General features: G+C 43.1%; 1 protein-coding gene across 3 annotated transcripts in view; it reads left to right on the top strand.

Moving 5' to 3' along the window:
- Positions 1-13,760, top strand: part of GRIP1 (glutamate receptor interacting protein 1) — a 437,679-nt gene that overhangs the window by 340,692 nt on the left and 83,227 nt on the right. For all 3 annotated transcript variants that reach the window (XM_060023847.1, XM_060023846.1, XM_060023845.1), the window contains 3 exons: positions 2,001-2,187; positions 2,856-3,001; positions 12,791-12,871. In XM_060023847.1, coding sequence (XP_059879830.1) covers positions 2,001-2,187; positions 2,856-3,001; positions 12,791-12,871 — 414 coding nt within the window. The remainder of the gene's footprint in view (positions 1-2,000; positions 2,188-2,855; positions 3,002-12,790; positions 12,872-13,760) is intronic.

The raw sequence follows: 13,760 nt of genomic DNA, 5'->3' as shown, positions 1-13,760 counted from the left end.
AAATGGCTGGATCTTTTCAGTCTTGTAGGAAAGGAAGTAAAGTTTGACCCTTAAAAGAGTAGAAATATTTGTGAAAAATCCCATGAGGAATCAAATAAGGTGACAAAATATTACACCACAGAAGATTCCAGGGCCCCATAGAGAATAATGTGAATTCATCATGACTTTCTGTAGGACCCTTCAGCAACTCAGTAACAGCAGTGGAGTGTCTGGCTATTACCAAAGAGTATGGTGTATGAGAGTAGACAAAATCACATGAGGTGTAAGAATACTAGCAGAGGCATCATTGAAATGGTCACCGGAGGTCCAGGTGGAGTGTGGAGGAAATGATGTTAGAAAAGGCAACGAGGAAAGATGATGGCTTGCAAACCAGATTCTCACGTGAGGGAGGCAGAAGCTTCTGGAGTATTCTGCTCCTACCTTACTACCTGCAGTAGCTGTGTTCTTATCTGGAATACAAGGGCATCTCTTACGTGCTTTCATATGAAGGGGGGGAAATATCCGTTGCTAAAAATATTGTTTGAAAGCCATTAGACTAGGAGACAAGTGAGAGAAAATGGGACTAGACGTCATAAAGAGGAGAAAGTCAGATCGTAGGGACTCGGGAAGATGGCTCATAAGGACGTGTGATCAATAAGGAGGATTCAGATATTGAGATCCTGGAGCTCTATCCACTTTGAAGGAAGATGGGGTCCAGCATAGGGCTCTGCTGGCAGAGGACTGGAGGAGGATGGAACTGCTAGTAACTGGCATTGAGAGAGATGAAGAACCGTCAAGCCAGCATGTTAGGAGATTACGGCCATGATGTCAAAGGTGCCGAGGACAACGAAGGGTTAGAGGAGGTAGGTTCACAGCCAAGTCCTGAAGTCAGTGAGGAAATGGAGGGACTTCAACAAAAACAGAAAACTATGGGTTTGAAGATGAGACAAAGCAGAAATGAATACAGAATATGGAACTTGAAATAGGAGTGATTTGAGATAAACAGCACTGCATACGGGCAGCAAGGAGTATTCTAAACCCTTCTCTCTCCTTGCCCCAGGCAGGGAGCGTGAGGGAAAATAGCTTGTGGTTGGAGAGTGTCCTGAGGTGTATGGTGTCATCAGGTTTCACTTGGAGGAAGGAGGCCAGAGACCTTTATTGGAGGAAGTGGCAGTCAAACGCAGGACCCTACAGGCAGAGAGCTTGCTCATGGAGAGCAAAGGAGGCATGGGTGCCAGTGAGCAGCGCTGAGAGGAAGGCATTCCTGGAGGATGCTTCTTCACCACCTAGGTCGGGAATGGGAACTAGACAGCTGTGCGCCTGGGGGCTTGGATGAATATCAGAGAAATGAATGAAATAAGAGATGACAAAACAGGCTGGCGAGCCAGTGGGAAAGAACAAGAGCTGAAGAGACCAAATTTGCGGGTAGGAGGAATGTAGGGTTTAAAGGACTCCATCGTGGCAACCCAACGCCACGTTAAGGCTGATGACCAGAACATCCTCATCACCCCAGGAGCCAGACTTGGATCAGTTGTTTCTTCAAAACTGAAGGTCAAGTTGTTTGTAAAAGCTGGAATCTTACGTGCAAATGGCTAAAGTGGGGGGGGGGACACATTAGACCAGTTAAGCCCAACCCCCATTTTCCTAGATAGGAAGGAGATAGATGACTTACCCCAAGGTCACCCAACTGGTTGCTTAGTGGTCGAGCCAGGACTAGACCTCAGGTACCCTGACCCCAAGACCATCCTCTTCCTACAGCTCCCACAACTGTCCTTGCTATTAGGGGTGGGCCTGAGGAGGGGGCTACACTGATGCTGTGACTTAGATGTGACAAATATTGGGAGATTCATCTATCCTGTTCAGCTCTGGTGAAACTTTTTATGCTAAAAGACCAAAACCTCACATCCCACCATTGCCAATGAGCTTTTGTTCCGGAGACATGATCTGTTTCAGAAATGCTGGCACTCCTGGTGCCTGTTCCAATCTAAAATCATTTCTTGTGTGTGTGTTTGTTCCTCTAGTGTCATTAGCCTCCAGTACGGTGGGCTTGGCTGGGCAGGTTGTTCACACAGAAACCACAGAGGTTGTGCTCACAGCAGATCCTGTCACAGGATTTGGGATTCAACTGCAGGGCAGTGTGTTTGCCACAGAGACCCTCTCCTCTCCACCTCTGATTTCCTATATTGAAGCTGACAGCCCGGCAGAGAGGTGAGACATTTTCTTTCACAGCATCGTTGTCTGCCCTGCATTTCTCGCTGGCTATCTTTGACTAGCTAATAAATCATGGAACAGTGCTCAACGCAGGAAATGCAAGACGTGATGAACTCTGTCCTGACAATAAAATTTTACGTTCTTGATCAGGTTTGAGACAGAATAGCGAGCATGAGTGCCTTTAGCAGATTTTTGTCCGTTGGCGACTAGAGGCTAAATTAATTGAAAAGGGGAAAAAAATCCATTAAAAAAATCTCTGAAGTCCAAACTTCATAATAATTTCTGTGCCATGGGGGAATGCACATTCATCGTTACTATATATTGGTTCAGATCAGGTTATAACAATACCATGGTGCTGAATTATTAATTACTTTTCTGGGATACTTCAAGATTCCCTTGCTCACATTTGTAGCCAAGAAATGCAAGAATGTAGGACATTGCATATAACCGAATCACTTTGCTGTACACCGGAAACTAACACAATATTGTAAATCAACTACACTTTTATTAAAAAAAAAAGGAATGTGGGATATTGCAGTTGACCTAATAGGATGCCCACAACATTAAATAAATGAGACCAAATGCTATTTGCCAGGATCTTGGCAACTTCAAGTGGATAATTATTTACTCCATCTGTGACCTGTAACGTGTGGTTCTAAATTCAGATGTGGGGTGCTACAGATTGGAGACAGAGTGCTGGCCATTAATGGAATTCCAACTGAAGACAGCACCTTCGAGGAAGCCAGCCAGCTCCTCCGAGACTCTTCAATCACAAGCAAGGTCACACTGGAAATTGAGTTCGATGTTGCAGGTATGATCATATAATCTCCAGTCAGCTGCGTAGTCAGGAGTGGACTGCATGTGAATCATGTGGGTTATGTGGCAGGGGACGGGGGAGGAACGGCAAATTGTTTTTATGTAACGAACGTGTTCTTTTTTCGGAGGTTCAAGGTGTCATTTTGCACTGAGCATTGCTTTTGTATTATTCATTAAAATGTCACCACAAGAACAATTGAAAATAAATGTGACAAAATGAATAAGTAATAGCTGCTATAAAAGTGATTTAAAAAATCATGTAGCCTTTATTCTTCCTGACTTTTCCCCTATATGCTAGAGAAACCATATTCTTCAGTCACAGGGGCAAGAAATGCCTCTCTTTGACTCTTCCCACTGCAGAAAAAAATATGAAAGTTCTGTGGGGAACAATGAGAATTCATTGGGTGGATTTATTCAAGCCCAGTAGGTGAATATTTGGTCTCTAGCGTTAAAGAGAAATCGCGCCAGACACTTGTTAAAAAGGACAAGGGAGACTTTATTCAAGACTATTTCAGTAGCGATCAAGACTTGCAATAGGAAAGAGATTGAACTCAGCGTCAGTCAGCAAGTGCGTTTGTGTGACTTAAGTTTGGCCATGGAAGGAGTCCTTGTCAGTAGCTAATAGGTGTACAGGTTTTAGAGGTCTGTGCTAGTTCCCATTTAAGAAAGTTGTCTTCTCTTAATGAAACACTATCTCACAGACCCAATAACCTTTACCAATCAATAAAGATATGCCTTTGGACATAGGGGTCACATTATCCCAACAAATATTTGCTGAATGTTTACTGTGGGCCAGTTACTATTCTATACAGTGGAGATGCAGCAGTGGACAGGAGAGGGAAAAAAAAAAAATCCCTGTCTTCATGAAGCTTATATTATAGCAGTACAGAAAGTTAATTTAAAAATTAGGAAATATAAATTTAGGCAGTAATAGTGCTCTGAGGAAAATAAAGCCGAATGGGGGTTAGAGAATGACTGTAGGGGTTTTTTTTTTCCATAGGATAACTCTCTAAGGAAGAGACATTTCAGCAGAGATTTAAAGGTTGAGAAGGAGCCAGCCATGTCAGAATCTTGGAGGAGAGCATTCCAGGCAGAGGGAGCAGCCAGTGTAATAAGCTTGGTGGATTTGAGGAACAGCAAAAAGGGCTCTTGCTGGAGCATAGAAGGGAGCTGGGGATAGGAGTCAGGTTTGGATTTGGAGGTGGGGTGGGAGAGGTTGGAACAGGCCAGGGCAGTGCCTTGGTACAATTTTATAAGTGTAACGAAGTCATGGGGCCTGTTATGGAGGGGAGTGAGATAACCTGATGGATGTTTTGGAGAGATCCTTATGAAGTGTAGGGGGGACAGTAGCAAACTTAGAAAAAAACAGAAGATTGTAGCAGAAGGTTGGTGGCTTGGACAAGGCGATAGTGCTAGAGATGGTGACAGAGAGTGAAGTTTAGGATGCGGCTTGAAGCAGATCTAACATAACTTGCTTATGGGTTGGATATGGAAGATGAGAGAAAGGGGAGTTCATAATGATCCTGAGTTATGAAGGTGAGTGGTTGAGCAGATAGCAGTGTCTTTAACTGAGAAGAAGACCTGAAGCGTAGAAATTTGGCGATAACAAAAAGAGTTCTGTTTTAAACATGAGTAGGCAAATCCACTGTCAATACTAGGGAAAAAAGGACAAGTACATCCATTCCTTACTCAGAAGACTCTTCCCAAGTACCAGTTACTAAGTGCTAGGTGCTGCGCTATGTTCAGATCATTGAAAGAAAGAATAGAAAGGATCGACATCTTCAAGGACTTTGTATCCAGTTAGACACAAGAAAGAACTGCTGAAAGATAAGAATAGACTTGCTGAAAGTGTGTTGCCGCTGGAATGCAGAAGGAAGTGCCCAAGAGACTGCAGGCTACCTCCTGGAGCCTGGGATTGGGGTCTCTGCTGGAGAGCAGGACTGAGGAGTGACCAACATGGTGGTGATGGTTAAAATCATGGAATAAAGGACACCACTAGGGAAAGAGTAGTGTTAAGAAGGGGACTGAGGAGGGGACTTTGCCTGAGGAATACTAAGATTTAAAGGGAAAGGACGCTAGTAAAGGAGATGATGAAGATGCTGTAGGAGAAGTCGGAGGAGAACCAAAACTCTTTGGAAGCCAAAGCAAGAGTTTCAAGGCAAAAGTGGCCGTCAATAGCATAAAAGTGCTGTGGAGAATTCAAGTAAGAAAGGCAGGAAAGGAAATGTCCACTGGATTCAGCAATTAGGAAGAAAGACATCGTAGAGAAGTTTCAAGCAACTGGCGGACAGAAGTCAGATTGCAGGGAGCTGAGGGGTGAGGGAAAAAAGTGTGGAGAAGTACAGACAAGCTGTGCTTGTTGTCTGTCTGCCAAGGGGTCTTGGAAGACAGTTTGGCAGGAAAAATGCAGGGAGTAGATGAAAAGGACTGGAGGCCACCATGGGCTCCTCTTTTGAGAACTTCTGCAACATTTAGTTACATACTCGGTGCTCTGTTTTATACTGTCCTATCTTCTTTTTTAAAAAATTTATTTATTTTATTTATTTATTTTTGGCTGCATTGGGTCTTTGTTGCTGCGCACAGGCTTTCTCTAGTTGCGGCAAGCGGGGGCTACTCTTCTTTGCTGTGCGCGGGCTTCTCATCGTGGTGGCTTCTCTTGTTGCGGAGCATGGGCTCTAGGCGGGCGGGCTCAGTAGTTGTGGCTCATGGGCTCTAGAGCGCAGGCTCAATAGTTGTGGCTCATGGGCTTAGTTGCTCCGAGGCATGTGGGATCTTCCCGGATCAGGGCTCCAACCCGTGTCCCCTGCATTGGCAGGCAGATTCTTAACCACTGCGCCACCAGGGAAGTCCTATACCACCCTATCTTCTAATCGGTGGTTCTCAACCAAGGTCAGTTTTGCCCCAGAGGACATTTGGCAGTGTCAAGACATTTAGCTGTAGATGAAAGGAGATGGGACAACAGATAGAAGGGGATTCCACATTCAGAGAGGTGTTATTTTGTTTGGTTAAGACTGGAGAGATTTGAACATGTTTGGGGCCTGAAATAAATGAAAGAGAAAAGAGATAATTGGTAGATACGGGTTTCCAAAGGGATGAGAAGGGAAGTTATCTAGAACATAGGTAGATAACTCGTCTAAGACAGAAACTAGAAGACCTCTCCCTAGGAGTTTGAAGAGAAAGATGTGAGAATGTAATTAAATTTTTAGCTGTATTTAGGAAGATCACGTAAGAACTGTCAAGAAAGGGTCAGCACCTTGGGGAGTTGAAAAGAATGGTGAAGGTTTAGAATAGCTAATGGGGAAATGAATGAGATAACCAACCAGACTCATGTAAAGGGATTTTCAAGCTGGGTGGCAGACCAAGCAGAGTCCAGAAGCTCTAAGTCCATAGCAACATCAAACCGCATGGTCAAGTAGTTTTTTGTCAGGAGACCTCAACTGCCGAAGAATAAAAGCAAAGACAGTAGATGATTAGATTGATCCAGAGACTGAGATTTCCAGAGAAGTTTCAAAGAAGGAGCACGTAAGTCATAGAGGTTCAAATCGTTGCAGGAAGAGCAGAGGAATGATTATGATAATAGCATCAAAATTATCATGATATTTATCAAATGCTTACTCTATGGCATGTTACTTTTCTAAGCCCTGCCTGTACATTAGCTCATTTAGTCCTTAAAACAGCAATGGAGAAAGCTACTATTATTATGTCCCCAGAAAATGGAGATTCCCATTAATGGTAGGTCTGGGATTTTAACACAGACAGTGCAACTCCAAAGGCCACACTCTACGCACTACGCATACTGCCTGTTCTTGAAAGAATCTAGCTTAGAGAGGGACGGAAATCAATAAAGGAGCAGCATGCGAGACCAAAAGGAAAGGGAGCACTTCAGGAATTAGGAGTCTTCAGGAAGGAAAATGGGAGTGAGAGGAAGGGAATGAGAAGGCTAACAGCCAGGAGACTGAGGTCAAAGTGGCATATTAGAGTTTAAGATTTCAGAGGTCAAGTAAGGCTCAGGGTAGTGAGCTGCCGAAGTGAAGCGGAGTGGAGGCAAGTATCATTCAACCAGAGGTCTGGGAGTGGGGGATGCAGAGTGATGGGCGGAGCATCTATGTGGTGAAGTCTCTCAGGAGGAGGGCGGGACTTGGAATGAGGAGGGCGGGACTTGGAATGAGGAGGGAGTATGAACTAGCTGCTCCTGCCATGCATATTCCCATTGAAGTCTCTCTGCAGTTGCTGTTCCCTCTGCCTGGGCAGCTCTTCCCCAGCATGTCTGGGTGGTTTGCTCACTTCATTCAGATCTTTGCTCAGATTGCTCCAAGAAGCCTTCCACGACATCTATCACTGTCTCTCCCCTTGCCCAGATTTATAGCTCTTCTTCTCCCTTCTTATGCCATGATGTTATGGGGTATATTTATTTGTTCCTTGTCTTGTCTTCTCCAGTAGGAAAATCTATGATGTCAGGGACTTTGTGCCTTTTGTTCAAGAATGTACCCCAGCACCCAGAATAGTGCTTGGAATACAGGAGGCGCTCAGCCAATGCTTGGTGAATGAATGAATGAATGAATGAAGTACAATGGGCACTCTTGAGAGACTAGGATCAGGAAGTTCAATCTGCACCACAAATTGATTTCATACCCATTGCTTCTCTGAGGTTCCTCGTCTCTTGGTGCTGCTTGTTTCTTCACATCTGCTCCCTTTGTCCCTGTACAAGTTTTCTGTGACTTCTGACTGTACATGATCGCCCCATCCTTGCTAACATGCCCAGCCAGGACCAGCCATTTTTAACTTCTAATTCCCAAGAAAAAGCACCTAAGTGGCCCAGCTTAGGTGTAGCATCTTCCCCTTCCCGTCAGCTGTGGCCAAGCAGAAGCCAGTAAAAGACCTCATAAGAATCAGTCAGATGGCACTGAGGGTATACCTTTCAAAGAAGGCTGTCCTGTGGCCCCAGAATGTACTTATTATAATTGTAGAACATTCGTGGCGGGAGGACTGTTATAATCCAATACCTTCATTTATTTATGAATGGAAAAACTGAGGTTCAGGTGGGGAAACTCAAGGTCATACAGCAAAGTGAACGGTAGATCCCGGGTCTGTTGACTTGCACCTGTCTTTTCCATATCGTATTACACTCCCTCTTCAAGACGATATTAGGGTTCCCAGCGTGAAACAGCAGGATTTCTGAGCTTCTGCCCTACTGACATTGTTTGTTGAGGGGAGGTGTCTCTCCTGTGCACTGTAGGATCTCGAGGAGCATCTACTCACTACATCCCAGTAGTGGAATGGCCAGCACGATTGACCTTCTCCATAGCAGTGTCTCCTAAGTATTTACTTGTGCTATACATGCATTTTTATTTTATGTGTATCACTCCTAATTGTCTGGATATGAACTACCATTCATTTCCAATTCTTCCTCAGAAATATATTATACCCAGACACTGATTCTCAAACTATTGGATCTTAGAGATTACCTATCTCTATTTTATAAACATTCTAAGTGACACAGACAGTGGTTAAAAAGCTTGACAGTGAGTACACTTTTGCCTAAATCTATCTCTTTTTACATGGGTACCACCCTCCAAACAAATTGTAGTAATGTTAAAGGGATTTTTCTTATGCTGAAGTTACTTATAACCCCATCATTCTAATAAACAAAAGTTTATTTTTTTATATTTCTTTACCAAAGTCCTTTACCATACATATAATTTTGTAAATCTATAATCATAACATATGCACAATTTACATTCTGCCTTTTTCAATACTGTCTTTTAAATACCAGTGTACAATATCATGAATGCTTAAAGTTTCTACTTTAATGCTGAAGTTACTTTGTTGGAAAAAATACAGCTTTGTCCTGGCAAGAAGCCTCCGTGAAAAATCCTATCAAATGTTGTTTGCCATCATTACTAGAATCCCCAGTGTTTTTCTCTGTGTGAGTGGGAGTTAAACATTAACATTTGCCCCCGTTATACTTCCTTAATTTTTTCAAATCTCACAAGGGTGTCCAGGTTGATGAATTGTGATGTGGTGGTTATCTTACTGTGCTAACAATGAATGCTTTGGGCAGAAAAAGCAGACCAGTTGGAAAGAAAGAGGACTCTGTTTACCCAAATGTGTTTTTAATTACAGTATTAACAAAGATAAAGCAAAACCAGGGAAGCACAAAATAATCACAGGGGAGTCTAAGAAAATAAATGTTCTGTTTACTTACTCTAAACCTGATGTTTCTCCAAATATTGGATCTTTTTCCTCTTTATTATTATTTCCTTAAGAAACCCCAAATTAAACGTGCCTTGGCTTTAACAACCAAGTAATTGTATGGGGGGGAAAATTACCAGATAGAAAATAAATCATGTTGACATTTAAGATTAAAATGAAGCCACAGCTTGATCAAAGAGATTCATATATTGATATTTATTCATTATAAATATTTCAAATCTTATGTAGTCAAAAGTGATCTATTACTGTTTTCCAGGAAGTGATAATGTCTCCTTCAGTGTCATTAACAATGTTAATCTTGGTCAAGATTCCCTACATTAAAAATGTAAAGCAAGGGCTTCCCTGGTGGCACAGTGGTTAAGAATCCGCCTGCCAATGCAGGGGACACGGGTTCGAGCCCTGGTCAGGGAAGATCCCACGTGCCGCAGAGCAACTAAGCCCGTGCGCCACAACTACCGAGCCTGCGCTCTAGAGCCCGCGAGCCACAACTACTGAGCTTGTGTGCCACAACTACTGAAGCCTGCGCGCCTAGAGCCTGTGCTCCGCAACAAGAGAAGCCACTGCAATGAGAAGCCCGCGCACTGCAACGAAGAGTAGCCCGGCTCGCCGCAACTAGAGAAAGCCCACACGCAGCAAAGAAGACCCAACACAGCCAAAAATAACAAATAATTTTTTTTTTAAATGTAAAGCAAAATGTTTCTATAGTAACTATTTTAGATCTGTGTTTTCCAGGCCCTTATGAATCAAAGACTCACTTGTATAGCATCTTGGGCAAGATGTCATATACATACGTGGATACACATATACATACATTATGCTCCCCTCCCCTTTCACAGAGAACGTTTTCGTAAAACGGGTAACACTAAAACAGACATACATGAAATGAGTTCTCTAAATAGCAAAGCTATTTAGTTGCAAGCCACAGAAATGCACTCAAGCTAATTTAGACAGGAGAGGCATTTCCTGGAAGCACACTGGTGTTTCACAGCCTTTGAGGACAGGGAATAGGCAGCCCCTGGAAGAGCTAGACCCAGGGGCTGTCAAGGCTAACCACTGGCTCTCTGCAAGACCTCACACTGTCTCCTCAAGTACACTTGTTTCTTTCTGCCTTCTCTCTGCAGCCTGGCTATTGGTGCGGATGGGCCAAACTAGCCTCTTCCAAATACCCTGTCTGCCCCCAGTCTGCATGCTAATTCCAAATTCCTAAACTTTCTCTCTTGGTGGTGGGAAGCAGGTAGTAATTAGCCTTCACAAAGATTCAGAGAAGAGATGAAAGGAAGGATTTGAGAGATCTTTTAGGAGTAAATATTTGTGATACTTGGAGCACCTGAAGTAAGGAAGTAAAGCATACCGAGGTGGTTATTACTTAACCTCATTTCTCTTTTTCTGCCCCAATATATTAAAATTAGCCAGTCTTTTTGAAATCTACTGGGGGAAATAACTAATTTTATCTATCTCAAGTTCCGATTGGGAAATGGGAAGGATACAAATTCTTCATGAATAAATAAACAAATAAATATATGTTGTTACTTCCTGGTACATCTTAGATTAGTCTTAGTTGAGGACAACATCTGTGACACTCAAGGGGCCACACCTGACAGGACAGGAGAATTAAGAAGAGAGGGAGGAAGTGGGAGAAGACGACAGATTCCCTCACGCCCCAGCGAAATGAGGAAAGAACTGGGAAGAAGGAAGAAGCCAGAGGGGGCAGACTTGCCTTTACCCAGCAGCCCCGGCTGAAACTTACCAGGGCAGTTTGGGGAACCTTCTTTACAGATGACTCTAGAAGCCTGGAGGGCCCAGGAAAATCAAAATTTTACCGTGTGCTCCTGTTTGTCTATGGCAGTTACTCTGAGTTGGAAGATCAGGTTCTGGTCTTATTATTATTATTACTTTTTTTTTTTTTTTTTTTTTTTTTTTTTGCGGTACACGGGCCTCTCACTGCTGTGGCCTTTCCCGTTGCGGAGCACAGGCTCCGGACGCGCAGGCTCAGCGGCCATGGCTCACGGGCCTAGCCTCTCCGCGGTATGTGGGATCTTCCCGGACCGGGGCACGAACCCGGGTCCCCTGCATCGGCAGGTGGACCCTCAACCACTGCACCACCAGGGAAGCCCAGGTTCTGGTCTTACAAAAGGTTTACTGCCTAAATTCTTCATGGGCCAGTAGAAAAGGCCAGGAAGAGCAGGTTAAGACAGATGAAGGAAGGAAGTACTCTGCTTCCATGAGGCCACCCCACCTTTCACCTCTGCTTTGCAGAGACTCAAAACATGTTAAAAATGTGATTAACAAATTGGACTAGGGGCCTGAGGACCGAATAGTTCTACCCACATCACAGCAGCTGTAGTTAATTCTTTGTGGCGGTTTGGGAGCTAGCTTGGCGCAAAATGAAGCAGAAAAAGTGGTTTCATTCCGACATCCCACAAGCCTCCCCTTATGCTAATGTTTCCTTTGTTTCTTGCCAACCCTTCCCACCCCTTTCTAAAACCTTCAAGAAAGGATTATAGTCATTAGCTACTTAGTGTGAATAGATGTTATCTCTTAAGAGGATATTTCCATTTTAACCTTGTCTCCAATTGAAGGCCTCCCAGACTGTTAGAGGAATTTTAAGAATATATTTAAGAATATGTAGCAATTCTTTCTTTCTCAGATACTAGTCACGCCCTGGTAACATCACAGTAGATCTATCCAAGGTTGAGAGTCGAGCAGTACACACCGCTTCCCTCTCTGTTCCTACATTAGCTTACTTCTCTACTGGTTGGCCAACATTTGAGCCCAACTTCGCTCTGTTCCAGTGACCCCTGCCCTCGTGCTCCTCCCTGAAACGTCCCCGTGATCCAGAAACTAGAGGGTCATCCTTGGTGCAGTGGGACCTCCTGGGTCCCTTTGTTCCAACTCTGCTCAGCACTCAGTCTCGTTGGTTGTGGTCAGGACCATTCTGGTTGTGAGATATTTTGACTATCACTGCTGCTTCTACATCTTTAAGTGTACTTTTCCACGTTTACCTTACAAATTCAGGCACACCTCTCCTCCTGCAAATCAACAACCGTCACAGCTAACTGAAATCTTTTCCGAAATCGATCTCCCCCAGCTATGAATGAAAAAAAGAAAGCACTGCTGAATAATAAACTCTGCAAACAATATGGCTGGGGGAGAAAAGAATATAACTACTTTTGGTTCTTCAACTTTAGTATACCTAAGAATCACCTGGAGAATATGTTTAAAATGCAGATTTCTAGGCCTTGTCTTCAGAGATTCGGATTCCGCAGATCTGGGATGATTCGGGAATCTATCTTTTTAACTTGCATCCTAGGTACATTTGATGGAGATGCTGTCTGAATCACACTTTAAAAACGTGGAACTCGACTGTTGCTGTGAATTATGCGCTGTGGCCTGTGGGTAGGACGTCTGTTCTTCACAAGGAGCTTAGTTTATCAGGATTTGATGTCAATTCCTACAGCTTTAACTACAGATGATGACGATGATACAAGTATTCCTGATGCATTTTCATTGATTGGTGCTCCAATCTTCCTAGTCTTCTCTAAACACATTCTCTTTTGTTTTGAAATTACAGAGTCTGTCATCCCGAGTAGTGGAACATTTCATGTAAAGCTCCCTAAGAAACACAGTGTGGAACTTGGAATAACCATAAGTTGTAAGTACAAGTGATATCTTTTAAAACGCAGAGTTTTAGGAAGACATTAGAAAAGTGTATTCTCAAATGGTTTACAGGCATGGCAAATGTTTTAAGTTTCATTGCCAAGTTTCTACCTAATGGTACAAAAATGTGGAGCCGGTTACCCTCCAGCACTGAATAGCTATGTGAATGGAGCAAGTTACTGTAACTCTCTTCAGTCTCAGGTTTCTTCACCTATAAAATGGAAATAAGCGTATCTGCAAAATATCCTCATTTTGTAGGTTATTCAGAGTATTAAATAAAATAACATATTTATATACCTAGTATAATCCCTGGCAAATAATGAGTAAGTACTCAATAAATATGTCTCACACACCCCCCATGAATAATTAGATGGCATATGAAGGAATAGAGGTTCTCTACATTTTAACATACTATAGATTAAGTTTTCACAATAATCTATTGAGACTATCTTCCCATCTGTCCACTATGCATCTATAATTCATTTTGCAAGAATGAAATAATGTCTTTTTCTTTAGTAACTTCCTGAATTCCTCCATGGTACAAGGTGCCTGGGTAACCAAGCCAAAAAGAAAAGGAGGACATATAAATGTGTTTAATTCCCTCTTTTCCTCAGGCTCTAGATTTATAACTGCTTTGGTAAAACAGCTTTGAAAATTTGAGCCCCAGTGGAAATTTGTAGAATGGAAATTGAGGTCTCTATGCTTTTAATATCCATAAACTAAGTTCATCCATAAATGCTTCAAGAAAATGAAGCAAATGATTAAGGCATGAAGACCAAAGGAGACCTAGAAGCGACATCTGTGACCAAGATGTGGTCCCTTCCAGAGAGTGATGAGGCTACGTAAAGGTGCCTCACTACACTCTGTCGGATAGCATTTACATC

This window comes from Delphinus delphis, chromosome 11 (genome assembly GCF_949987515.2).
Source record: "Delphinus delphis chromosome 11, mDelDel1.2, whole genome shotgun sequence".
Lineage (NCBI taxonomy): Eukaryota > Metazoa > Chordata > Mammalia > Artiodactyla > Delphinidae > Delphinus > Delphinus delphis.
The sequence above is the reverse complement of the archived record's forward strand: the minus strand, read 5'-3'. Positions and strand labels throughout refer to the sequence as shown.